At 43.5% G+C, this 24,346-nt stretch overlaps 6 protein-coding genes across 7 annotated transcripts in view; 3 read left to right on the forward strand and 3 right to left on the reverse strand.

Moving 5' to 3' along the window:
* SARC_02003 (hypothetical protein) overlaps window positions 1-4,449 on the forward strand; it is a gene marked incomplete at its 5' end in the record, with an annotated part of 5,784 nt that extends 1,335 nt beyond the window's left edge. The window contains 3 exons of the mRNA XM_014304246.1: window positions 396-489; window positions 1,516-4,022; window positions 4,203-4,449. Coding sequence (XP_014159721.1) covers window positions 396-489; window positions 1,516-4,022; window positions 4,203-4,330 — 2,729 coding nt within the window. The 3' untranslated portion in view covers window positions 4,331-4,449. The remainder of the gene's footprint in view (window positions 1-395; window positions 490-1,515; window positions 4,023-4,202) is intronic.
* A 574-nt stretch (window positions 4,450-5,023) lies between these two features.
* SARC_02004 (3,4-dihydroxy-2-butanone 4-phosphate synthase) lies at window positions 5,024-8,294 on the reverse strand. Its single transcript, XM_014304247.1, has 6 exons — window positions 8,084-8,294; window positions 7,744-7,853; window positions 6,330-6,441; window positions 5,833-5,985; window positions 5,540-5,661; window positions 5,024-5,388 (listed from the first exon to the last, which is right to left on the reverse strand). Exons 1-6 carry the CDS (start codon window positions 8,131-8,133, stop codon window positions 5,207-5,209), a joined length of 729 nt encoding a protein of 242 aa, XP_014159722.1. The 5' UTR covers window positions 8,134-8,294; the 3' UTR covers window positions 5,024-5,206.
* Window positions 8,295-8,727: 433 nt separating this feature from the next.
* On the forward strand, window positions 8,728-13,069 carry SARC_02005 (the record flags this gene model as incomplete). 2 transcript variants are annotated; one of them, XM_014304248.1, is made up of 7 exons in its annotated part: window positions 8,728-9,068; window positions 9,144-9,968; window positions 10,277-10,387; window positions 10,713-10,814; window positions 11,129-12,383; window positions 12,556-12,652; window positions 12,925-13,057. In XM_014304248.1, 7 exons carry the CDS (start codon window positions 8,910-8,912, stop codon window positions 13,055-13,057), a joined length of 2,682 nt encoding a protein of 893 aa, XP_014159723.1. The 2 variants fall into 2 exon arrangements, with proteins under 2 accessions (XP_014159723.1, XP_014159724.1); XM_014304249.1 differs by having other exon boundaries at window positions 8,910-9,968; window positions 12,925-13,069.
* A 217-nt stretch (window positions 13,070-13,286) lies between these two features.
* Window positions 13,287-16,978, reverse strand: SARC_02006 (hypothetical protein). Its single transcript, XM_014304250.1, has 4 exons — window positions 16,770-16,978; window positions 15,062-16,189; window positions 14,585-14,807; window positions 13,287-14,235 (listed from the first exon to the last, which is right to left on the reverse strand). Exons 1-4 carry the CDS (start codon window positions 16,793-16,795, stop codon window positions 13,849-13,851), a joined length of 1,764 nt encoding a protein of 587 aa, XP_014159725.1. The 5' UTR covers window positions 16,796-16,978; the 3' UTR covers window positions 13,287-13,848.
* A 1,187-nt stretch (window positions 16,979-18,165) lies between these two features.
* SARC_02007 (hypothetical protein) lies at window positions 18,166-19,690 on the forward strand (the record flags this gene model as incomplete). Its single annotated transcript, XM_014304251.1, has 3 exons — window positions 18,166-18,798; window positions 19,074-19,184; window positions 19,541-19,690. 3 exons carry the CDS (start codon window positions 18,166-18,168, stop codon window positions 19,688-19,690), a joined length of 894 nt encoding a protein of 297 aa, XP_014159726.1.
* Window positions 19,691-20,294: 604 nt separating this feature from the next.
* SARC_02008 (hypothetical protein) overlaps window positions 20,295-24,346 on the reverse strand; it is a 4,931-nt gene continuing 879 nt past the window's right edge. Inside the window, exons 2-7 of the mRNA XM_014304252.1 lie at window positions 23,359-23,466; window positions 22,632-22,721; window positions 22,194-22,336; window positions 21,473-21,681; window positions 20,929-21,271; window positions 20,295-20,712 (exon numbers count right to left, since the gene is read on the reverse strand). Of these exons, the coding sequence (XP_014159727.1) occupies window positions 20,506-20,712; window positions 20,929-21,271; window positions 21,473-21,681; window positions 22,194-22,336; window positions 22,632-22,721; window positions 23,359-23,466 (1,100 nt within the window). The 3' untranslated portion in view covers window positions 20,295-20,505. The remainder of the gene's footprint in view (window positions 20,713-20,928; window positions 21,272-21,472; window positions 21,682-22,193; window positions 22,337-22,631; window positions 22,722-23,358; window positions 23,467-24,346) is intronic.

Consider the following 24,346-nt stretch of genomic DNA (forward strand, 5'->3'; position numbering starts at 1 on the left):
ATATACATATATATATTTACATAAATACACATATTCATATACATACATACACACACGCACACATACATAGATATATATATATATATATGTGTGTGTGTGTGTGTGTGTGCGTGTAGTATAGTGTAATCCAATGTCTACGAGTTGTTCCTGTTATGCGTATTTGACTGTACATAGCAATCTGTCCTTCTGCTTCATCTCTGGACAGTAGTCTTTTCTATGGAGACGAAAATCCGCATATGATCCATTGTAATTTGGGCCGTTGAATAGCGCAATGATTCATTAACAGAAGTTTCCAGCGCAATTATTGTAGATGCGTTAAATGACGAATTTCTGTTGGTTTGGGATGCTTTTGTAAAACATAGTCTGATAAAATATTCTTTGTTTATTTTATGTAGAGGATTCATTTTCAGCTTCAGACATAGAGGTGTCCATTTTAGACACAGCAGGGCGCAGCTTCGTATGTACAGCCAACATGATCGATAGTCAAAGGTATGTATCAAAAAAGTTCTCGTTTGAACATCAGATATGAGCTTTTATGTGAACGGGATGATCTCGTGTCATACGTCTGAAGTGCTTAGTGAGAGGCTCCAAACTAGCATCTAGCCATTTTAACGTCTGGCAAGTGTAGTGCATCGTCCCAAATGACTTTCGCTTAGGGAATATCGAAATTTGTCTGTTCACCTCTAAGAGATATCGCCAAATTCCGATGCTGTGTTGATCACTTTCGATTGCAAAATTCTGCGCGAACGCATTTTAGCCGGACTATGATGATTGAACGCTCACATTCGAAAGCTTCGTTCGTCTATATGAGCTTCGAGGCTATGGGTGTTCACGTATATGTCGCAGTTTATATTTTAGAGTCTGTCGAAGTTAGGCTTCTTTCCACATCTAAACGTGCATATTTCTTTATTGTGCCTTCGCTATCGAATTGGCTGTGGTATAACTCACATTGTATAATATAAAATCGAATTTGTATCTTGTGCTTGTACATGTTTATGCAAGGATGTTTCGAACTAGTAAGTATACCGTAAGAATCTCATTTTTTTTAGCAATGGTCCTAGACAAGGCGTCAACTGCGTCTTTGCTGGGTACAATGCAGTCTGTGTGGGCGCAAATCCAGTCTATCAATTTTATGCACGTCGATAGATGTGTTTTCACTCATTTGAACGTTTTAGAATTGTTGCGTTGAACTTCATTGATATACATGTGCATCATGTATCACCACATGTGGAACGATCATATTTTCAAGTACAGATATAGTAGTCGTTATTCACATAAGTATACATTCATCCCGGCCGTTCTTTTGAGTCATGTCCAATTGAATATGGACTCGACTGAAAAGGGTAGTGTATACGTTTTGAGTCACATTTCAAAGGGATAGTCGAAACTCGTAAACTCGTATCAAAGTGCCGCCACATTATGTGTCATTTGCGTGCGTTCATATATCTGTGGTCGTGGACAATGTACACGCACATACTATGTCAGCTCAAAACTTACGGTATCCTATCTATGCAGGCCTCAATCGGAGCAAGCAGACAATGATGGGATGGACGCTGATGCGGCTCATAACTCGAGTGACATCCCCCCACTGCCCGTCAACCCCACCGACTTGGACAAGGAAGTAAATATCACCATTCCAGCCGCCATCAGTGGGCCCGCTATTGACAGTGGCAATGAACAAAGTAAAAGCCACGAGATCAGTGGTGTCGATGGCAAGAGTCTGTCGAAGGAGAAGACTGAACCGGAAACGACCGAAGAGCAGGTCGCCAACGAGACACAACCCAGTACCAAGACTAGGGATGGCCAGGGATACTTCACGGACACGGACAGTGATGAAAGAGCAGATTTGTCGCTTGATGACGGTTCCAGTGAGTCTGCTAGTTCAACAAATATGCAAGTTACGCGGAGGAAGGACCCCTCCTCGGACCCAGCTCTCAGTGATAACAAAAGATTGAAAGAGGGTTCTAAAGCGGCCGGCCGTGGTGGTAAAAACAATAGCGGCGTATACAGTCGCAAAAGCTCCGCGCAGGTAACAACCGTTCCAAATTCCCAGTCCGAGTCTGAAGATCCGCCTATCAGTCCTTTTTCGCGCCGCACGGTGTCCAAACGGAATCGGTCTGTGTCACCTCCACCATCCGTGCCACTGGATCACTTCGAGAAACCGTTCAAAAGAACGCATACTCCTGCAGACATGCAAGTACGCGGCGTGGGTGGGAGTCTGAATGTGAAAAAGGCGCCAGTGTATGGCAGAAGTAAGAGCACTGAGCCGCTGGGTGCCGAGAAGCGACTGAATGGTGCCACGAGTAGGGGTTTATCAGTTGAAAACGCAAGCTCTACAACCACAGGAGAGCCTGTGAGAACATCAGCAGCAGCTGCTGCAGAATCTGGCGTGTCCGCTCCTACAGCTTCGGCGGATGTGGCAGAAACGTTGCAAGGTGCAAGTAAGAACAACGGTGTCGATGCTAAAAACCTCGAATCGACCGTCGAAACCAGTGAAGGCCAAAAAATAGAAAATGAACTCTATGGCACATCGAACGAACCTGGTATAGTAAACACTAAATCTACAGAGGCTAGAATTCCTAGTGATGAGCTGCACGCAATTGCCAAAGCATCAAAGGTCAAGATGAAGTCTACCGATGCAGATGTAGCAAGTCTTGCAGCGGTTGCTAAGGACACGAATGATACCGAGACGTTTAGCAACAGAAAACACGATAGCGTAAATACAAGTGTAAATAATGACGGTAGGAATTCAGATAGAATTAATAATTCCAAGGAGGGCCTCAACAAAATAGCAAATGCCGATAATTTTAGCTCAACAAATATTTCCGGTGAAAACTCCGAGAGGCTTGGCATGGAGAAAGAAAACAGTGCCGAGAGAGTGATTGATGCTACTGAGAAGGTAACCACGCTTATTCCTGTGGAAACCTCGCGTTCGAAGGACCTCACTGTGAAACTCCGGCTCCCAAGCAAGACCAAGACGCAATCTACTGTTGGTGGGAAAAGTGACACAACCAATACCAACGCAGAAGACATTGCTCAGCAACACAATGGAAGCTCTAGGGGCAAAAGGACAGCCGCGGAACTTGATATTATACATACCCTCGAAGCTAACAGCGACGGCTCAGAAGACGAAACGGGCGGAACAGTAGCTGAAAACGAGCCTTCAAACCAAGCTATCCGATTCAAGGTCGTTATGTCAGCTCCAAGACCTTCGGTGACTGATGCGAGAGATCGCACACGCGAGTTTCTTTCGGCGCGTTCGAAATCCGTCCTCGATGATCTTAGCAATCAATCAATGACGGACACAATAGCTGCTGCTGATATTAAGAGAAGCACGAGCGCATTTGGAGTCCGTTCTGATCATTCTGATAGATACGGTGACAGTGTTCGGCAGAGTAAGAAAATGAAGCGCAAACCTTCGGCAAATGAGTTGAAAGTAGGGGACGCGCGAATGAACCCTAGTATAGACCGGGCACTTGGGTCTATTGTATCGGGTATTGATGACGTGACCGCAAGTGTTGCAGCTCTCAATGCAAGTGCGGAGAGCAAGCTCGGCAGAGAGCAAACACCAGACGTGGCTGGTGATGCTATGCCGGCATTGACTAGGATTATCAGCCCGAGGGGCTCATTCTCTGGCAATAGGAGGCACTCTCTGATTGTGTTGCCGTCCGAGGACATGCCGGCTGCAGTACCATTGGACGCCGAGCTCCCTCTCAGTGGTACAAACAGTCGTTCCAATAGCCGGCTGGGTGACAACAAAAGCTCTGATGAGGAGTTGCGCAAGCGCGGTAGCAGGCACAATTCGGCCCAGCCTATCAACCGTGCATCAAGCTTGCCGAGGATTGTGAATGGTGTCGACGTCAAGGATTGTAATCGGTTAGGGAGACGAGGGTCACAGATCAGAAGCTGCAGCCCTTCACGGGAAGGCGTTGCCTGTGAGGATGAACAATTGCTGGGCAGTCAGGATATGCACGCCACTCTCGAAAGGAAAGAGAGCCGCAATTCAGTCAACATCAAAGCGGGTATGTATCAATCAATATTTTTGATAGGGCTCACTGAAACGTGGCTTAAAAACCAAAACTCGCTGCACAGGACCGGTGCAAAGTTTGTTCCAAAATTATCGTTCACATATTCACCCGCTCGATCGGTACAACTATGCAGAGTCATGTGTTGACCTGGTCTCCTTTCCTGTTTTCCTACAGGACATTCCCCTGCCTACTTCCCCACTCCAGTCGCTATAAGTACACTGGTGCCCGTGTACGAACTGGTCATAGAGGCATCGGGCGAGCATACAATCAAAGAGAACGGAAAAACTGACACTCCCCGCTGAGCACAAATGAGGAACGAGGGGTATCAGGACCATCTTCCGTTAGGTGTAAGCAGTACCATCCGATGGGATATCTCTCTGCTATCAATCCTCACGCGATTGAACGGTTACCGATAAGGACGATTCAGTCTGCACCGCAGCTGCAGCGAGCCGATCCTTGACAGACGAGTAGCAACTTGTCCAAACGTGGGGTTGGGTCGCCCATTCAATTACCGTTTTTGTAAATTTAATGTTCGACACTTTTAACAGGCCCTGCAGAAAAGTAGGCTATTTTGTCGGACAACAAAAAGCGAGCATTTGGGCATTGAACTCCATTGCGAGACCACATTTCCAGACTTGCTATGTATTATAGTGTCTTACAATTTTCCCCGATATAGGCGGATAGGGTTCACGCCGGACATACTGGGATATCACAAGCTTAGATTACCTCAGTATCAACAGCGTGCTCGCTTAACACACAATCCATCACCGCCACTTAGTAATAATCAAAGTAATCTCTTTTCATATTTCGCTTTTCTGCGATTACAATAAATACCCATTTTACACAAGAGAAGCATCACAAACCGTAAATACTGTATGCATGATCCTGATTATCATTACAACACCGCAATCGAGCAACAGTTAGAACGAAAATTAGAAAATATATATACATCTAGTAGAGCTTGAATCAAGTAACCAACAATGATACGAAGTGAATTGCTGAAGTAACAAGGGTTGTTACAATACATGAGGCTACTATTTAATTCTGGATCCATGTATATTGGAAAGTCGACCGATAGCATTTGTCTGGCAGAATCGCGCAATGGCATTACATACTGCCAAGTACTTCACACCCACAACTAATGGGCTAAATGGCTACTCGCCATCTCGGATATATAACTAAATATTGTTTGTTTTGCGATATTCGATGAGGTCACTGATGGTGATGATTTTTAGGCCGTATTCTCGGCTGAAAGTTTCCAAATCACTTCGTCGTGCCATGTTCCCGTTATCCAGCACAATTTCACACAGCACTCCCATAGGTTTTAGTCCGGCTAACTTGCATAGATCCGACGTCGCCTCTGCATGAAAACCATTCACAAAACAAGCGTAATTTTTTTTTGGTCAGAGACAGAGTCTTCACATTTCCCAAAGTTCGACTACCTTCCGATTCTCGCATTTAGCTATCGATCTTCTTACATATGTTAAAGCAAAAGACTTCAATTCACACACCTGTATGTCCCATTCTGGTCAAGACACCGCCCTCTACCGAGACTAGTGGGAATATGTGTCCGGGTCGATTAAATTCCGATGCTTTAATTGATGAGTCGCATGCCGCGGTCACCGTTGCCGATCTGGAAAATATAAATAAGTAGATACATCAATTTTTATGACGCGCATTTCACCGCGGCGTTAGCTTGATTGACTATCGAAAAGATGCGCTAGCTTTCAGGCCCAAAGTTTTCGCCATAGTCTGACCATACTTCCAATCAACAAAATGAGTTGGGCAATATACATTAACATACCTGTCACCAGCCGAAATACCGGTGGTCGTCCCAACAGCGTAGTCGACAGTGTGCGTGAATGCCGTTCGGTGCTTCTCTGTATTGTTCACAACCATAATTGGCAACTCCAAGCGTTCCTGGTCGGGTTTCGTTAGACTGAGACAGACAATACCGCTGCGCATAAAATAATAATAATGGTTTAGTCGGATGTCAATTTATAGCACTATTACATTTCCACTGGTCAATTACACTACTCATATTCGAAGTTAATGGCAATCACTGCTTCGTGATCACTTCATCAAAGACTTTTCACGGTATCCACCAAAAATAAGTTCGGTCCCTCCAATATCGTAAGATGTCAAACCAATCAATTATGCTGTGCATACAGGCATGACACATGCGTCCGTGCTCGTAATAGTAACAGAGGTACTCTATACTAGACCAAAAAAATCCCTTGCTATCGAATACACAACTCAAACTCGCGTCCGCGATGAAAATCGTTTGTAATTATAACACACCTTGTGTGACGGATCATGAAGGCCATTTTCTCAGGTGTCATGAGTTCTGCAGCCGCTACGAGATCACCCTCGTTCTCGCGATCTTCATTATCTAAAACTACCACGAATTCACCTACAAAAAAAATACATGAAATAATCAGAACCCTGTACCTGTGATCAACATCAAACTCGCCTCTGTGCATAGCTCAAGCCACGGCTTTTCACCCGCAGATTCAAACTATTGAGAATGAGCATGCGATTTCTCGAGGGCACATTAGTCCTATCGCTTACAATATTTTGTGGTAAGAGTATAAGGGTTGCTAAAACTTGAGAACTGGTGAGTAGCCCAAATATTTTACACCGTGTGGTACTATTGGACGAGAACTCGACCTCACTGGAGAGTACTTGAATAGCCAAAACGAGCGATGGCGAGCTCTAACAATTGAACAGCACACATCCATTTTCTGCTCAAGGTACTATAATGGCATTGTAAAAGAGAATCCACTAAATTATCTCGGAAGCGACATTTGAGCAACACACCGGAAGAGGTATATACCGGGACAACAAAAATTGGAAAGAAAACCAGAAGCCGAATACACACTAAGAATTATTCTAAAAGAGTGTAAAATCTGCACGTGTGTGCGTCTGACTTTAATAGAGCCAGCTCCATTCAACTTATGGTTTGAAGAATACGTACAAGCCATGTATACCATACACACGCACATCCTTGTATACATGTGGTACGTTAAACAAAAACAGTGACATCTATGCACAAACATATGATCAATTTATATATAAAGGTCTCCACTTAAAATGATTATACAGATAATCAGATACAAATATATGTATACGTATTAGGATATAGTCATGTACGCACATAACTGTATATACATACATAAAAGATGAATACGTATGTATAACATAACAACACATAAATTTGATATTAACTAGAATCGCATGAAGCATATATATATATACTAGTTGCATTGGCAAATACAAATACTTCGGTAGCAATGATACACAACAAATATATACACGTATATATATATATATATGAATACAATATGTATATATATATATATATTTATATATATATATATATATATATGTACAAATGAATACAATATGTACATATGAATACAATATATATATATATATATATATATATATTTATATATATCACTAAAAAATATTGGCGTCTATGTTTCAGATTAATACAACAGGAAAGTATCACGATCAAAACTGCAAGGTGAATGAATATGCGTGTTCGGTGTACTTGGATCGTAATTAAAATCAATCGTTTATCGTGTATGCCAAAATTTACCTGGTGTGGTTATTGATTGGATAACAATGGCAGACTTTCATAAAGTCCCACTTACAAAGTTCGAAATGGAAACATTACTATCCACGATATGACCTAGAACAAAGCTCCTACCTTGCTTAATCGCTTCTAAAGCCTCCTCTATAGTATTAAACTTGAAGTTTTCGATCTTTTCCGACCAGTCTTTCCTCGGCGCTCCTTTTACAGTTAAGCATGATTGCAATCTAAAAGGGAAAGCGGCAGTGAATCAGATGCTGCAAAAGAGAGCCGACGCGGACTCACGTACACAAATTGGCTGATATCACTAATATATACACAATTAAACACTCCAACCACCACGCCGCTCTATTACCATCTGGAAAGCAAAGCTATTCCATAAAGGCAGGTATTCCAATGATGTTAAACTCAGTTTCGATGAAATCATGATAGAACAGGAATAGACGTAGCGACATACCTTGCAACTTCCTTTTCTAGGTCGGCGATGCGCGTTTCTTGAGCAGACATTGTCGATTTAAGCCTAGGGCTGTTATGATACTTTTTAGTATTTGTATTCTTAAGAGTGTCGCCTGCGTACGTGGTAGCTTTTCTAAACCGGACAGCAACAGGTGAGTATGTAATATGGCTGAATATCTAGTTATCTATGAATATATGAATATTCATGTGGCTGACTATCTATATTTAATATCGCTGGCGCCACATAGGTTTGTATGTATTTACATCGGCGTGTAAAGCCACAAAAAACTAAACAGCCCAAACACGGTAAATACATTTGTTTTTGTTTTTTTTTAAAAGAAACCATTTCTTCCAAAAGGAAAAAGGAATAAATAAATAAATGTAAATCATACAACGTCGGCGCATACGGAAGTCTCCCAGCGGCTGAACGGCGTCAGTCCGTCAGTCCGTCACGTGTCTCCTACAGTGGGCAGTGGCCGAATAAGTCGCCGCCAAAAGTTTTTTGACCGGCATTTTGAACTTCCTTTTGGCTTCTCCCAGTCGGCAGCTCCGAGCATATATTTATAAATAAAGATTCATACAACATCGTATCACGTATATATGCGTAAATGTTTTATTAAACTCGATCGGTATATCAATGGATAGCAACGATCTGTATATGTGAGCAATAAGGGATACTTACCTTTACTTTACAACTTTTGGCATATCCGCCTCCATTATAGTTTACTGCTGAGAATACATTGCGGATATATAATAAGTGCCGGAAACCCGAGGCCACCGCAGCACAAAAGGAACGAGTATCGTTTGGTAGTGCTTTAAAATTGATCATGTCTGAGGAAAAGCACACTAATTCGATTGAGCCTGTCGGCACCATGCCTATCCCCACTATCATTCCTGAAAGTACTACCATAGAGAAGGTCATAACAGAAATTAAGTCTGAGGTTGTAGATAAGACGAATGTAGCTGAAAGTACTACCGTAGAGAAGGCTATAACAGAAATTAAGTCCGAGGTTGTAGATAAGGTGAATGTAGATGCTGCTGAAAGTACTACCGTAGAGAAGACCATGAAAGAAGTTAAATCTGAGGTTGTAGACAAGATGAATGTGGATTTTGCGGATGTGAAAGACGAAGCTCCAGTGTCTTCGGCTAATGTCGAGTCCGTTGAAATTCTTTCAGGCCATGAAGCTGAAGCAGTATTTGCTGTCGAAACAGTAAAGAGTGAGATCGGGGTCGGTATCAAGCCAAGTGATGCGACCGAAGATAGTTTCAAGAACGATGCGGATGTGTCGGAGTCGGCAAGTATGGTAGTTGAAGCTGCCCCTATTAGCGACACTAGTGTAATCGCACCAGTGACAGTTAAATTTGAGACTACAGTGCAAAACATTGCACTGGAAAGTGTATCTGAAAACAACCCGGCAGAAATTGGCTCAATTGTTGCAGCAGAAGTAGCGTCAGATAGTATACCGATGAAGATTGCAGCAGAGATCAAAACAGAAGCCATTTCGACTGACACCCCGATGGAGACTGTATCAGAGATCAAAGCAGAAGCCATTTCTACTGACACACCGATGGACGTTGATAGCGCCGCCAGTATCTCATCAATTAAGGTAAAACCTGCACAAAACAGTGAATGTCTTGCAGCTAAGACTACCTCTGCGACTAGTGAAACACCGACTGCCCTAGCTAGCGATGGTGCGACTGAGGTTGTTGCACCTAACTGCTTGACCGAGAATGATGCAGATGATAGTTTAAATGTTCCAACAAAGGACACTGACGGCACTACTCAAACACCAGGCAAGGAGAAACCGGTACAAGAAACGTTGAAGCGTGGAGACGAAGGCTTCACATCGGAGATATATCGAATCAAAGTGGATAGCCTGCCTAAGGTATGACAATGTGCTAATTTTCGAAATTGTTCACGACGTGAGAGTCGCGCGCAGTGTGTTGCTGTGGGTAGATGACGAAGCTATTGCATACCTCAAGCTGAGGTAGGACATTTGTCTAATTAAGAGCAAGTGCGTCCGAGGTAAAATATATGGTCAAATTGCAGAGAGGTGTATGAGTATACGATATGCAAATCTTTTCTGCGGGTCGAATCCATCAATGACTTTGGGGTATTTCAGACGAACTGTATCGTACGATAGGTTTCCGTAGACCAGTTTGTACTCACTGTTCGTTCCCGGGATTCTTGCAGTTTACAAGCGTGGCGGCGTTTAAAAAGAAACTGGGACAACTAGGCCTCAAACCTATCAAAGTATCCGTCCAGGGTACCAAGCAATATCCGTATTCCTTCGTCACGTTTGAGGTAAGTTCACAGTTTATGAGTTGTTCATTTATTCATTTATATGGAAGATTCCCGCACTTCACTTTAATATTAAAGCCCAGTGCAGACTGTACTCCACTTGATATCCAGTTCTATGCGAAGCAAAAGTATGGCACACACAGGAAGGTGTAGGAACGATTTAACGTGCAACGATCACGCAAGAAATGTGCGCAACACAAATAAATCACTATCGTATATTGCAGCGGGCCAGGTGAAATTGATGTGTACAAAATACACAATGCTATCTGCTTTGTATGAGGCTGGAAAACACACCTGCTCACTCTTATACACTGCAATTGATCTGCAGAACGAGGATAACAAACAGAAGGCGCTGAAAGTGTTGAACGATACGACTTGGAAGAATAACAATATCTACGCCATACACGCAGCGCCTAAGAAGGGCACACAGGTACGCGCACAAATCGCTCGCGGGCGAATGCAGGAGCTTTTGTGTTTTCGAGCGCAGTGTTTATCTGCGGCGACCGTTTCTCTGGTGTCTCTGTGTATGAGTTTTTGGAGCTGTATGTGAGCCGTGTAAAATACCTCAGACTCGCATTGGATTGACATCGAAAGGGTTTCTGAGTATTCGGGGAGAACATAAGATGTTCTCACTGCTGTTGTGACGTGCATACAATCCATGTACAGTATTAGTTTATGCCGATATAGGTGACTTTGGTTCACTCCCACTAATTGCAATACATGCGCGCACGTTTGGCTGTACAGTTGGTGGGTGAGAAGAGACCGGGAGATAGGTCTACCGAGAACGATCAGAGAGCCAAACGACCGAAAAGTACACTACCACTACACGAACAAATTAACGACAAGGTGGCCGCGTATTGGAGATATCCATACGACCAACAACTATTGAAGAAAGATGGTATAGTGAAGTCCGTGATGAACGATTGGAAGAGAGACCTACGCAAAGCGGGTGTGGACTGGGTGAATGCGTCTCCGTTATGTCCCGTTGAGTCTATAATCCCCTCCAAAGTAATTAAAGGGTACAGAAATAAATGCGAATTCTCGCTAGGGCAATCGGCCGAGGGTGAGGTGCATGTGGGGTTCTTATTGGGAAGAAGCGCTGACGGTACGAATGTTGTACGGCCCACGGAGTGTCCCTTGGTGTCTGAGGGCATGAAGGCCGTGTGTCTACACTTTGAGAAGTTCATCACAGAGATGTCCAAACTTCCCATTTATAACACGCAGGAACGCACCGGACACTGGCGCCTTCTGCTTGTGCGCGAGACGCATGCTGGCGAGATCATGATTGTGGCCCAGATGCACCCTCAGAAACTTTCCACGACCGAGATAACGGAACAGGGCAAACTTCTCGGCGTACATTTCTCAGAGAACTTTCCGGAAGGAAATGTGAAGTCTATATCACTACAATGCTATGAAGGGATTTCGCATGGATTCGGTTCGGACATTCAGTTGGTACACGGGCCTCCGGTACTAGAAGAGACACTGATGGGTCTCAAATTTGATATATCCCCAACGTCATTCTTTCAGGTTAACTACGGCGGTGCGGAGAATTTGTATTCACTGATCCGTCAATGGGCAGGTGAGACTAAAAAATTAGGTGCAGGAGCCAAGAGTGCGAAGGAGCGTGATGGAAAGGCGAAATTATATGACATGGGGGTACATCACGATGGCAATGCGCAAACTGATATCAAGGCTGAGAAGGACGGGTCGAAAGACGCGAGCAAGGATTCCGTTTTACGAAGTGTGAATGTATTGGATGTATGTTGTGGCACGGGGACTATAGGCATGCTGATGGCGCCAGTCGCGAATAAGGTTTTTGGAGTGGACATTGTCGAATCTGCGATCGAGGATGCGAAGAAAAATGCCTTGAAAAATGAGATGAAGAACATCGAGTTTGTATGTGGTAAGGCCGAGGACACCCTGGGCAAGCTTGTGAACACAGCGCTATTGGAGAATATGGGTCTCATGGGCATCCTAGACCCACCGCGTGCTGGATTACGTATGTTCTATACTTCTTGTGTGTGTGATACCAATCACAAGTCTTCATTGGCAATCAAATCTTAGGCTCAGATCGTTCCAATATTATCACAGACCAGATCGACAAGTTTGAGTTGTGCATGTTTCTACCGCAGTCTAAATACCCAACCGACCGCTTTGTCTCACATATATAGATAAGGACGTTGTGAAGGTCATACGTGCAACTCCCCAGATTGATCGACTTGTGTACGTGGCTTGCGATGCTCGACAGTCATTGCCGACTTTGACCAGGTAAGCCAGTTGTTTCGAGGCACACAAGTTTGATAGGCCCGTGAACATGCTTGAATATCTTCGATTGGGCTGTGTAAGCAATTCTAATTCAGGACGACTTGCCATAAAATAAATTATCTCATTTAAAATCTACGAACGGTATGCACTCCTGATTTGTTTTACCCTCTAGCAATGTGGCGATTGTTTCAAGCGCGTGCTCTATATGTGGTAAGTACAATGCACAAAACGAGATCTCATTATTTCGCTTCAATATTGATACCCAATGCCTACAGTCTGTGCCGACCTACAAGCAACAACTACATTGGGCTCCCCTTCCGACCAATGAGAGTGGCGGCGGCTGACTTATTCCCAAATACGCCGAACTTCGAATTTATCGTGCTCTTAGAACGAGAATCTACAAATTAAATGTTTAAGCCGCTGTTCTTTTGGGCTTAGTTGTTGTTATATACGTACCCCGCTATGCGTGCTTATTACTTGTATGCGGATATTCTAGCGGGAAAAAAAGTACTTGGATACGGTTAACTAGATTTTGCAGTCTCGCAGAGAGGCTGCTCATTTCTGCCACACCTTAGAATTAGATGTATATTACCCAATCATCCGATTCCCATGCACAGTACGTTTCCATAATTTTTCTTGTGCAACAGCATTTTCATTCGACTCTCGATTTATCCAAGAATTGCATAGTCTTACTATATACCTTCGTAGGGCATTCAAGTAGTTAATGTGTGCAGTCTTAATTACTTTTGCATTCTGACTTTTTCGTCTGCTACCTGCTCCAACCTGCAATCCGCTTTCTACACTGGTTCGGACTGGATATAGTTGATAATAGGCCACAATTGATATACACGCGCACATGGCGAGTCACCAGGGCGGGTACTTGCTTTAAGGTATTGGGTCGTCAGCACTAGCTCGTCATCGTCTATAGTGTATGGTACTCAAGGCACGTTCATGTACCTACTGAGATTAGTGTATGAGAAGCTATATCTAACCCTATTTGACACCTGCAAATTCGATAAGATGATATGTAACGGAAGTTCGTGTTTGATCCTCTTAGACCTCGGTGAGATGGTTGATATGCTGCGCTCAACACGTCATGATATTCGCATTCGAGGCCGGTGGCGTTGAATTGTTCCATGCGATCGGCCTCTGTGCAGTGGTTACAAAAGCCTTTCTCGCTTGACTTCTCGTGACTTGACTTATGTATCTGGCTTGAAGCCCCAAGTGGAATCGAACCCGTAGCACGCCACACCGTTCACGAACATTCCCAACAAAAGTCCACTCAAAAACACGCTAAAGCGACCAGAAAACCGGGTCATGGGCAGCAGCAGTAGCGCCAGTTGGTAGTGGTGCAGGTGGAACATGAGATGGTTTGACATGTCTACCAACCAAGTAATTATGCACAGCAGGGATATGACAGCAACGTATCCGATGAAGTAGTACGGGAGCAAACCGTGGCGGTATACTTCTGCCAACTGTATAGCCCCGAGCACGATCACGGCCAGTGTGATGATGACGGCAATAGCCACTTGCCAGTCTGATAAACCCGAAAACCCACCAGGGGTGAAACTATAATCTAGGAAAGGCTGCAGAACCAGAAGAGTGAAGTGGTATTAGTGTAGCTCTCACTGTTTGTGTGCTCTCACGCTGTGGCCTTAAACGCATGTCTGACAACCATCGAAGTATATGCGATCCAACTGAAACGATTTGAAGGTACTATACCTCATGTAACACCTCATACGGTCATATTTTGAGCACAGCAAGGCGCAATAGTGGACGAAGCACCAAACACTGCACTGCGCCACTTTGTATCTGGAATAGTTCCTTCTGAAAGCGGAAACGGGCGTATCTTTTCTGCGGTTGACCACCAGTTAAGTCGCGAGCGGCATGAGCAGATGCACAGAGACTATAATGGATTATATATCACACACTTACCTTGATATAGCTCATATGTAGCATCACGAAGTAGGGCAGCATGAACAGGAGCATCGTATCGAATACATAGCGCCCACAGGCGGTGTCGTACAGTGTGATGTTGACCGAAAAATCGAAGATCGCATAGATGAATACAGTAAAGGAGAAGAACGTACCCAGCGCGTAATCAACTCTGTCGACGCCATTCGCGGTGTATGTAGGATACACGACGAAAACGACATACCTGTAGGCCCCAGAAAAGCGAGAATTTGTCAAAACTAGTCAATGTGTCTTTTGAATTAACTCACGCCAATCTATCTCGATCTAGGGACACTACCTCAATACAACGCAGGTACACATCCATACTTTGAAGAAAAAAACATAGTATAGTGTTTTAAATTTGAAATCTGATACATTATTGGTTGCTAGAAAAATATGAGTTAGCAATATTAGCAAGATTCAAATACAAAAGCTATCGGCAAATAGTTCAGAACATACCAGTAACCGATCATCATGAGTGCAGTAAAGAACGTCTGCCTCGACGGTGAGAGCAGGAGGAGACCACACGTATACAGCACCACGATTATTAGCAGTGAGTGCCCAAACGTTTGGCAGTGACTGTGCATGCACGCTTGAAGCTGTAGTGGGATCCTTCGTGGAAGGTCTAAGCTGTTTTGTTGTGGCTTTGTTAATTCGTTGGTGCCTATACTTGAATCCAACGTATTCGCACTCCTACTCTCCATCCGTGCCAAATGTTGATTGGCGTCAGGCACGATTTGTAACGAAGGACCGTCATTGGTAGGGATGTTACTGTTTGTAGTCTCTTCAGTCAAACTTGAATCATCTCCACTCGGAGACTTTACCGGATGTACCCGAGCTATAAGACATCCTCCTACCCAAGGACTGAAAAGCGTAGTAGTTGCCACAGCTGCCTTGCACACGGGTGAGGTCCTTGTAAACAAGTAAATATCAGAGCTTTCCGCATCACGTGCAGCAAATCGTGGATACGCTCCATCGTGTTCAACAGTGCTGCCACCATTTACTGATTGTTGGTTTAACACCGTTTCGTTCAGGAAATGTGCCTCACCAGCTCCCCGATATTGGCAGTATGCCGGACATCGGACAGGTATCCAGCCATCCAAGTGGTGCACAGATTTGTTCAGTGCACCGAGTGTGTCTCCACAGTCTAAGCGGTATGGCTTACCATAGTCGGTGTCTGCCGCGTACGTATCATAGTAGACAAGTGTGGTCAACAACGCAAACCCAAACACCAGATACAATCCAATAGTGAACTGGTGTATGATGGGTGGCAGCGCCGTAAGCGGTAAACTCTTCCACCGCTTCTGGACCAATATAGGCACGGGAACGTGGCGAAGCTTATACTCTTGCGGCGTGGTCAACTTCAACAACACATCGTGCATACGGTATATCCAGTAGTAAAGAGTGCGCACCACGTAATTGTGGTCTTCCAAGCCTTCGTACGAGGGCACACTGTACCCCACGGCGTCTGTAACATTATCCACCTCGTGCGCTTCTAAAGCATTTGTACCGTCGTATATATCACCTGTCAACGTCTCAGTGGCGCCGTAATCTGTTCGATTCGATAACGACCGATTATAGAGAAGCCTACAAATGATAATATCGAGTATACTGGAAGTCAGAGCGGTGTATATATCTAGCTGACAGATCGCAGATGAAGTGGGAAAATCTTAGCTACATACCTGCGTCATTTTTTATCAGTAGAGCTCGGGCATGGATACTATATACATATACTTATATCGATAAAATGGTAGAATATAAGTAATATCCATAATACATGTAACGAGTTGGCTTTGTGTCCATAGAATAGACCAGACCGCCAAATCATTATGGAGCGCGCAAAGCAAAAGACCATCAAACTATTCTCCACTACCAGTATTCTTAAACACCGCATCTGGAGACATTATTCATATCTCTGACCAAATGACATCCGTGTATGTTCGGCAAGCTAACTCTAAGGTGAGGGTTGCAAGATCTGCTATGGATACGAGAGTCTGCACAAGCAAACCAATGCCGCTGGTTTTAAAGTCGTATTATCTCTCTTCAAGAGGACAAGACTTTGTACTATCTTCGGCCCCCAGGAGAAGCTATTAGAATACTGTAGTCAGTTTCACTAAAGTAAAAACAAAGTATATGTAGCGGCAGACACGAAATGTTTAAAACATACCTTACATGACTACCGGATTCAGACATATCAACTTAATATTATCTTGTCGTTGAAAAATTCATTGAGGCTTTGTTTATTATGATTAATTGACGTGGTACGCAGACAACCATGTGTACACATCTATGAATTGGTACACGTATGTCTATAAGTATAATGTGTGTATGTAAAATATATATCTTGTATGTAGTATGAAACATACGTGATAGCCATACAACTCATACATTAAATTATAAATACATCAATAAAATATATTTACGCAATTACACATTGTACTATGAAGACATTTATGATATACTAATCAAATGATATGTCATGATTTTAACCTAGCTTGAATGACGCAGCCAATAAGGCAACTATAAAAGCATTCAGAATATAATTCGAGATCAGCCGCCCAATTGTAATCCATCAATCAGATTTTGGAAGCGTGAATACTGAATGCTCACGGCTCACTCATCCACACGTTTGACGTCTACCCTCAATGTCCACAGACAGTCCGATATCAGCTCCACATGGCTTGAAACTTGACAGAACTAATACTTCGGTAATGAGCGTATGTGTACATTGCCAAGCGGCTCTTATACACATGAAAAACTAAGTTTCCATCTTGCAGGAGAACAGAGCTAGCGTTGTGATCATATATGGTGTTGTATGGTAAATTATTTTACAATGACTATTGTACATAAAATACGCGATACTGTAGGCCAACTGCTTTTTCATCAATAGTTAACGGGATACCCGTTTACGTCACTGTATCTACATTAATAGCATGCCAGATTGCTGACTAAACACAATAATGTGGCTTTGCTGGTGCCGACACACTTACTGCTTAACGACTTTTTCTGATAGTATACGTGTGAGTCATGACTCGAAATTCCAATAGTAATCCGCCTGCATTGCTGTCACAACTCGCAAACCTCACCAGATCATATCGTTATTTCGTTATGCCTGTATTGTTATGAAGCGGTACTTTCGCTACTAAATGGGGGGCAGGGTGGCTGACGTGGTGACACTAGGTATCTATAATTCGGCAGAGGCTGTCAGGCGGAGGCCGTTGGTCGGCGATTCGCGAATGAATTATCCTACGGGCGGCCGCCAAATTCTGGTCTGTCAATCAAAAAGGCGATATCGCTCTAACGAAATTTCTGAAATTCGTTTCTAAACTTTGAAGCGTGAATCATTAGTCGCGTATCATTTCGGTATTGTGCCAATATATACATGCGATTCTGCGTATGTGCGCATCTACTATTTTTATATCGATCTGATGATGACATTCGATGCGTGAAGTTTAGTGTTCCTAATAAATTTTACGCTGATATGTATTCACGCTCATAACGATTGTGACCTCGTTAGCGCGTGCCATTGCGTGTATGTATCACCGTGCAATAACACAATAGTCATGAGTGGTGAATCGAATAATACGTTCCCCTGTGCATATGATCTCAGCGATTATGTCCATAATGGACAATACAATACGCAACTACATACGAATACTTCGCTTGTAAATGAAGTAAATACAATACCCGTGGCCGAACCCACCTCGGATCATGGGACAATCTCAATAGGCATTGATTGCAACTTGGACCGGTATTTGAATTGCCCCTTTGGTACGTTGGCGCAGGGCACCTTTCTCGATCTTAACGCTGAGGAAAAATCTGGATTGGCACACGCTATCGCTTATCAATGCATTGGCAGTAGCGACACGACGTTATCGGACACAAATAGCAACGGTGGCAAGCAAAGGGTTCGAGTAGAGAAGAAATCTCAACGGCAGGCCTCAGGACCGTACTATAACCATGAGCGCTTTTCTTCGGGCCCTGGAGACAATTTCTCTCCACATCAGAAGGCCTCGCATCTTCTAGAAGTGCCGACAGTGGATACACGACTTAAAGCCCATGTACTGACAAGGGCACTGTCGCACGTGCAACCTCCAACACGACTACCGCCAATGCCCTGGCATCAGCATCCGCTTCGCCCGCAACCGGGTGCGCAGGGAACAGAAGCCCAATCATATTCAACCCATTTGTCCCAGGTACCTTACGGACTATATGAGTGGCAGTTTCCACACCACCCGCAGGCTGCTTACTTACCGAATGACACAGATAGCTCGTCGAGAGGAGCTACTTTCCCCTGTGGCTCCCAAACACTAGGTATTCAATATGCCATGTTCTATCTCTCCTAGTATTTGAGCATGAAGCATATATCGTGTTTATCCGAAACACCGCGAGACTTAATCAGTCTATCGGCTGAAAGCACGATGTTTGACGTACTTCAACTATTGCATAATTGCTTGAACTTTCGATACAGCAAGTGCGAAATCATGGATTAATTGCAGTAGCTAAAAGTTTCTTTATTATCCAACCAGCACACCAGCCAGCTGCGGATAGAGTCGATTCCTTGAGTGATGGCAGTCAGCTTGTATGTCGTACTCGATTAGTGTGGATTCTCAAAGAACTTAAAGGACAGCTGCCGCTTCATGCGCTAGGCAGGGCGCATACTACAGAATGTGAATATATGCATCATACAAAATTCCTATGGATGTTCAACAGAAGTCGCAAAACCTATTCACATGACCATAGACACAATTTGGCGTGCAGTGGTGCTTCTGCTTTCTGCTGCTAGTGATATATATATAGACACAGCCTTTGCAGACCCGCCTTCGGAGTTTGGACGTTCCCAATGTTGGTCGTTGAAAAGTGGCTATGTTATATATACTTTCTACATTTACGCAATGCTTCACGCTCAGTGACAACAACTATGCTGATACTTCACAGGCAACTGCTGACCCTGATCTCACTGTCAGGACCCAAAAGTCTTTGCCCGAGGAAAGGAGACAGGCACACTTGTATGTCATTTGCAATTACGAACTTCTGGACATGTGCGTCCCGCAACCGCATATGCTGTGGAATAGTGGTAGTGAGTGACAATTCAACAGTCTTGTACGATTCTCCATTCCTTACAACAGAGATGCCGTCAGGCGAACAAGGAAGGAAATTAATGAGGGCCTGAAAGCGCTCTACGCAATCCTTCAACAAACAAATAAGCTCATCGAAGATCAGGTAATATAAACCTCGCTCCTATGTACAGCCCATTTATATTAAACTTCACAATTGAGATTGCTCACAAACAAAGTTCGCATCCAGATGCCACCGGGGACTGTATTGGAAATGCCTATTTTACCGACCACGAAACGACCTAGCAATCTGAAGGTGATCCAAGAAGGTAACAGTGTCTCTCGCTTACTGCGTGAATTTATTGGATCGTTGTATGGAGATACGTCATGCCACCTTGTTCATTGCCTGCGAGCGGGAAGGTTTGTACACAACGACGTATAAAAAATTTAACTTCAATATACCATTCAACGCAGCCAAAAAGAGGATCGAGTTGCTACGAGCTAAGCTTACGAGCCTGAAAGAAGAGATCAAGAGATTGCAGCCTAATTCGAAACTGGTGTGCGAGCCATCGGATACACGACTGAAACGTTCGCAGAGTCTACCTGTACCTTCTCCTTATTGGAATAAATAAAGTGCCCTTAGGTAGAACCCCAATACAACACACAAGTTTCTGCTATGGTTTCGATACTAGGAAATGCGGAAAACTTAAAGTGCAAACAAGACAAGCTCCTCGAGTTAGGTCTTCTGATTCTCCACCCGTCACCGTATTTTTATTACTTCTACATTCGCTTCTAAACGAATACACAAACAGATTGAATGCCCTTGGAAAGGTATCAACTACCAGCTCAAACCTTTTTGTTCTTCTGTGGTACGTCAGAGTGGTATAAATACACAAACGAAACAGCTAGGACCCCTCCCATCATAGACAGCGCTGATGTATAATAGGGGAAAGCTCCAGGAATCCATCTCTGGTGCATATTGTTTCGCAGTGGTTTGATCACCAGAGTCAGTTCCTCATCCACCCATGAGTAGCCATGCGCCGTATACTTGACCTGATATAAAGAATGTGAGAGTTATAATACTGATGAAAGGGACAACCTGACACTTTGACGACCTGATCCCTATTTGTAAAAGAATACAACATATCACAAATATTCGGGACACCCAACGAAGGCAATACACACCACGCCAAATATGGTATGAATCAAGAAATACCAGCCGAGGAAGGCACGACAATGAGTCATTTATCTCAAGAAAATACACCACACCTTAAAAGTGAAGAGACCATACACATCAGGCAGACTGAAGCGAGTGAAGTATCGTCCATCGCCAGCCTCGGTCAGATCGCGTGTGACAAAGGGATCCATGCGCGTGTAAGTCATCTGCAGATCACTACGGCCTGTAAATCCAACCCACTCTCCGTTCACCAACTCCTCAAGCTCAATGGCGTACTCGACCTCGTCCATGACCGTGTATGCACCTTCAAGCTTAGGGGCAAGCGACAGCACCTCCACTTTACGCGTGCGCACGACCGACTTGCGCATGGTGATCCACTCCATCATACTCTTCTGAGCTACCTCGTTGCTCTTGCTCGCTTTAGCGTTGGCGTCACTGGGATAGAGAGTGACGGCTTCGATTAGGGCTTATTGACCAAAATTTTGTGTTTATATTCTGCAACTTTGCTCACGTCTAACGTAGTAGTTCAAACCCTTCCAAGGCGGATCTAAAGCAAGCTCACAACAATAGACCAAAATCGTACGAGAGAACACTAAGCATCCTCTCAGTCACAACATACATCACATACACACACACCTGAGCATATCAGTAGATCCAACAACGAGCACACGCGCGTTGTTGCGTGCTTCCATGCCGCCCACAAGGACACAATCCTCGCCGTGACAGTGAGCGCCCGCATATGAAGTGGAGGGTGCGCGCAGAACAGCGAACGATAATTTGCCACGCGCGATTTTAAGCGCAGGGCCGTTGTAGATAAGAGCCGACGCGTCCGTCTCCAGCACGGCCTATTGGTGGGTGGATAGGAGGCTTGAGATTTGCTCGAGCAGTCAAAGCGCAATCATTGCACAAATGTTTAATACGGTTTGTATAACAAGAGAGATATGACTACCCTAAGACACTTCATATCTTCGATAGTACCGATAGAAACGATTGCGTGTCTGCAAGACCACCACTTTATGATATAGTGAATGTTGTCAAATAACATTTCAAATGTTTCTACAACGGGCGGATTGTTTGAAAACATGAGGCATACTAAACTTACGGATACTTGCCAACCTGAGGACTGGATAATTTGGCGTACACAGAACGTGGCCAAGAACGACATCCAATAAATACAGGCAGATAACACCATGGCCAAATCTGTACGCACGTATTCCCAGGAATGGCACGCATTACAGCTATCAGGCAGTAGTCTGACTTCACACAATGATCAACACGCCATCAGCGAGTATGTGGAATCTGATCGAGCAGGCGAATGCTTGCGTCTTGGTTAGGCACACTTATGGGCAATTCTTACCTTGTTTGCTTTGGCAGTTTCTACAGCAATTGTTTGATGATTCCCGGAATCGAAGCTGTGGGGAACGAAGTGATCCACCAACTGCAGATTATGTGGCGACGTCACGAAACCAGCGTGACGTGCGACTTGGTCGAACAAGGCACCTGCAATGGACGGAACACAATTTAGATGGTCATGACTGACACCGATTTTACTGGGATTTAAATGAGATACAACCTGTGATACCCCAATCACTGCTGATGGAATAGATTCCTAAAATAGATGGAACCCACCACGTTCGTCCAGGTGCAAAAAATAGAGATGAGCAATGCGATACCCAGGAGTCTATGCCCTGGAAGAATCCACACGCACAACACCGCGCCCTTTGGAATATCAAACGCGGAAACGGGTGCTAGACAAATTCTAAGGCAGATGCGCAGTACAACTGATCGAACATACCTGTTTCAACACCACCAGCAATCAGGAGGTTGCCCCCAGAGTCTACATAACTCATCAACTGTACACCGTCAACCTTGGACTTTGCCAAAGCTATATGAACAAGTGGCGAACAAGGAATATCCAAAAGTGATTTGAGGCTTCAATCGAGCTAAAGAACAGAACGCATCTACACAATATCTAGCATGCTATGAAAGTTTGAAAATACCATCTCTAATTGATGTGTACCGGCGACAAATTGCACAACATCTGAAGTTGAGTCGCCTCAAGTACCGAGAGCGTGCAGGTTTGTAATATGAAAAGGCGATCTTATAATCCACACACGTTTGCTTGCAAAGAGTATGTAAATGCAATCTTAAGCTGCTTCAAATCTATGCACGGCAGCAGAATATTCAAGACTACAGGCAGAAGAAAAATGATAACAACACGTTCCAGATCAGCTTCCATTGGAATACAAGCATTGTCTTACGATATTATTCTTGAGATGCGCACTCACAGTGCACGACACGTGGCACTGATATATATGCGTACAGAGCCCGTTCATGGCTAGCCCAAACCAAGAATAACAAGTTATAGTGCAAACCGAAATTGAGTATGATTGAGTATCAGGTATGACTGCAGGACGAAATTGCATTGGAATCTACAATACATGCCGAATACATAAGCATACGCGCTCACGGATGTGTCCAGCAATGTGCATGATAATTAAAACGTAACTAAAAATACCTACCATCCACTGTGTTGTCCAAAATGATCAGATTGTCGATGATTCTCTCGCCCAGCATGCGCACCCCAAATACATCTGCTTTCTGCTTAACTGTGACATCATGGTCGTAACCTACGATACAATGGAGTAAGTTCGATCAGAGGCGATTACTATGCGAGCTCTGATGCCGGTTACAAGTAGCAAATTTACAACACCTATGATAGAGGTATGAGCCGGGTCACAACAATTTCAGACATGTATATATGAATGATGGATTGAATAATGCTGTAGACATAACAGCCGAGGGATGAATCCAAATGTATAGATGCATGTAAACAAGCGCACAGACAAGCATAAAAATACTCATGTAATCAGAAAATCCATCAGCTTGCAGAATACTAGATTGTTGAGAATGCAAGCTCTTCACCGCAAAGTGTATTCCCCCTCACAAGGCTTATTACAATCATGTGGACATACGCATACAAATTATACATTCACGTATTGTAGACACTTGTGTCTGTAATCGCAACTTCAATAGTACGATCAGTGCTACTTTGAACAAAAAAATCGACGGTGTGGTGTAGAAGTAGCTCCGATTAATTTCGCAACCGGGCTACGGACTATCAATTCAAGACAACAAAAATACAAACATGTATGCTCATAAAAACGTATCCATCTGCGAAATCGTATAGTAAATAACTATACCATTTGATGTTTGAATCGAACATAAATTGATACACTAAATACAGACATGTATATTTATATTGTTCTGTGACAGTGATTCATACTTTGACAAAAGTGTAGATATCTAATGTTACACTGCTGATAGATACAAAGGTCACAATTATATATAAATTAATATATTTATGTATATATATAAATATATATATATATATATATATATATATATATATATATAATAATATATATATATATATATATATATATATATATATATATATATATATATATATATATATATATATATATATATATATATATTATATATATA

The sequence above is a fragment of the Sphaeroforma arctica genome (genome assembly GCF_001186125.1).
Source record: "Sphaeroforma arctica JP610 unplaced genomic scaffold supercont1.86, whole genome shotgun sequence".
Taxonomy (NCBI): Eukaryota; class Ichthyosporea; order Ichthyophonida; genus Sphaeroforma; species Sphaeroforma arctica.

Excerpts from the sequence above, each read along its gene's own strand:
- SARC_02004 (XM_014304247.1), bottom strand. The coding sequence starts at position 8,133 with ATGTCTGCTCAAGAAACGCGCATCGCCGACCTAGAAAAGGAAGTTGCA. Across the intron at positions 5,986-6,329 it reads TTCATGATCCGTCACACAAG|CGGTATTGTCTGTCTCAGTC; the intron begins GTGTGTTATAAT and ends TTTTATGCGCAG. Across the intron at positions 5,662-5,832 it reads GGTATTTCGGCTGGTGACAG|ATCGGCAACGGTGACCGCGG; the intron begins GTATGTTAATGT and ends TATATTTTCCAG.
- SARC_02006 (XM_014304250.1), bottom strand. The coding sequence starts at position 16,795 with ATGTCTGAATCCGGTAGTCATGTAAG. Across the intron at positions 16,190-16,769 it reads GAATCCGGTAGTCATGTAAG|GCTTCTCTATAATCGGTCGT; the intron begins GTATGTTTTAAA and ends TATCATTTGTAG. Across the intron at positions 14,236-14,584 it reads TACATATGAGCTATATCAAG|CCTTTCCTAGATTATAGTTT; the intron begins GTAAGTGTGTGA and ends CTGGTTCTGCAG.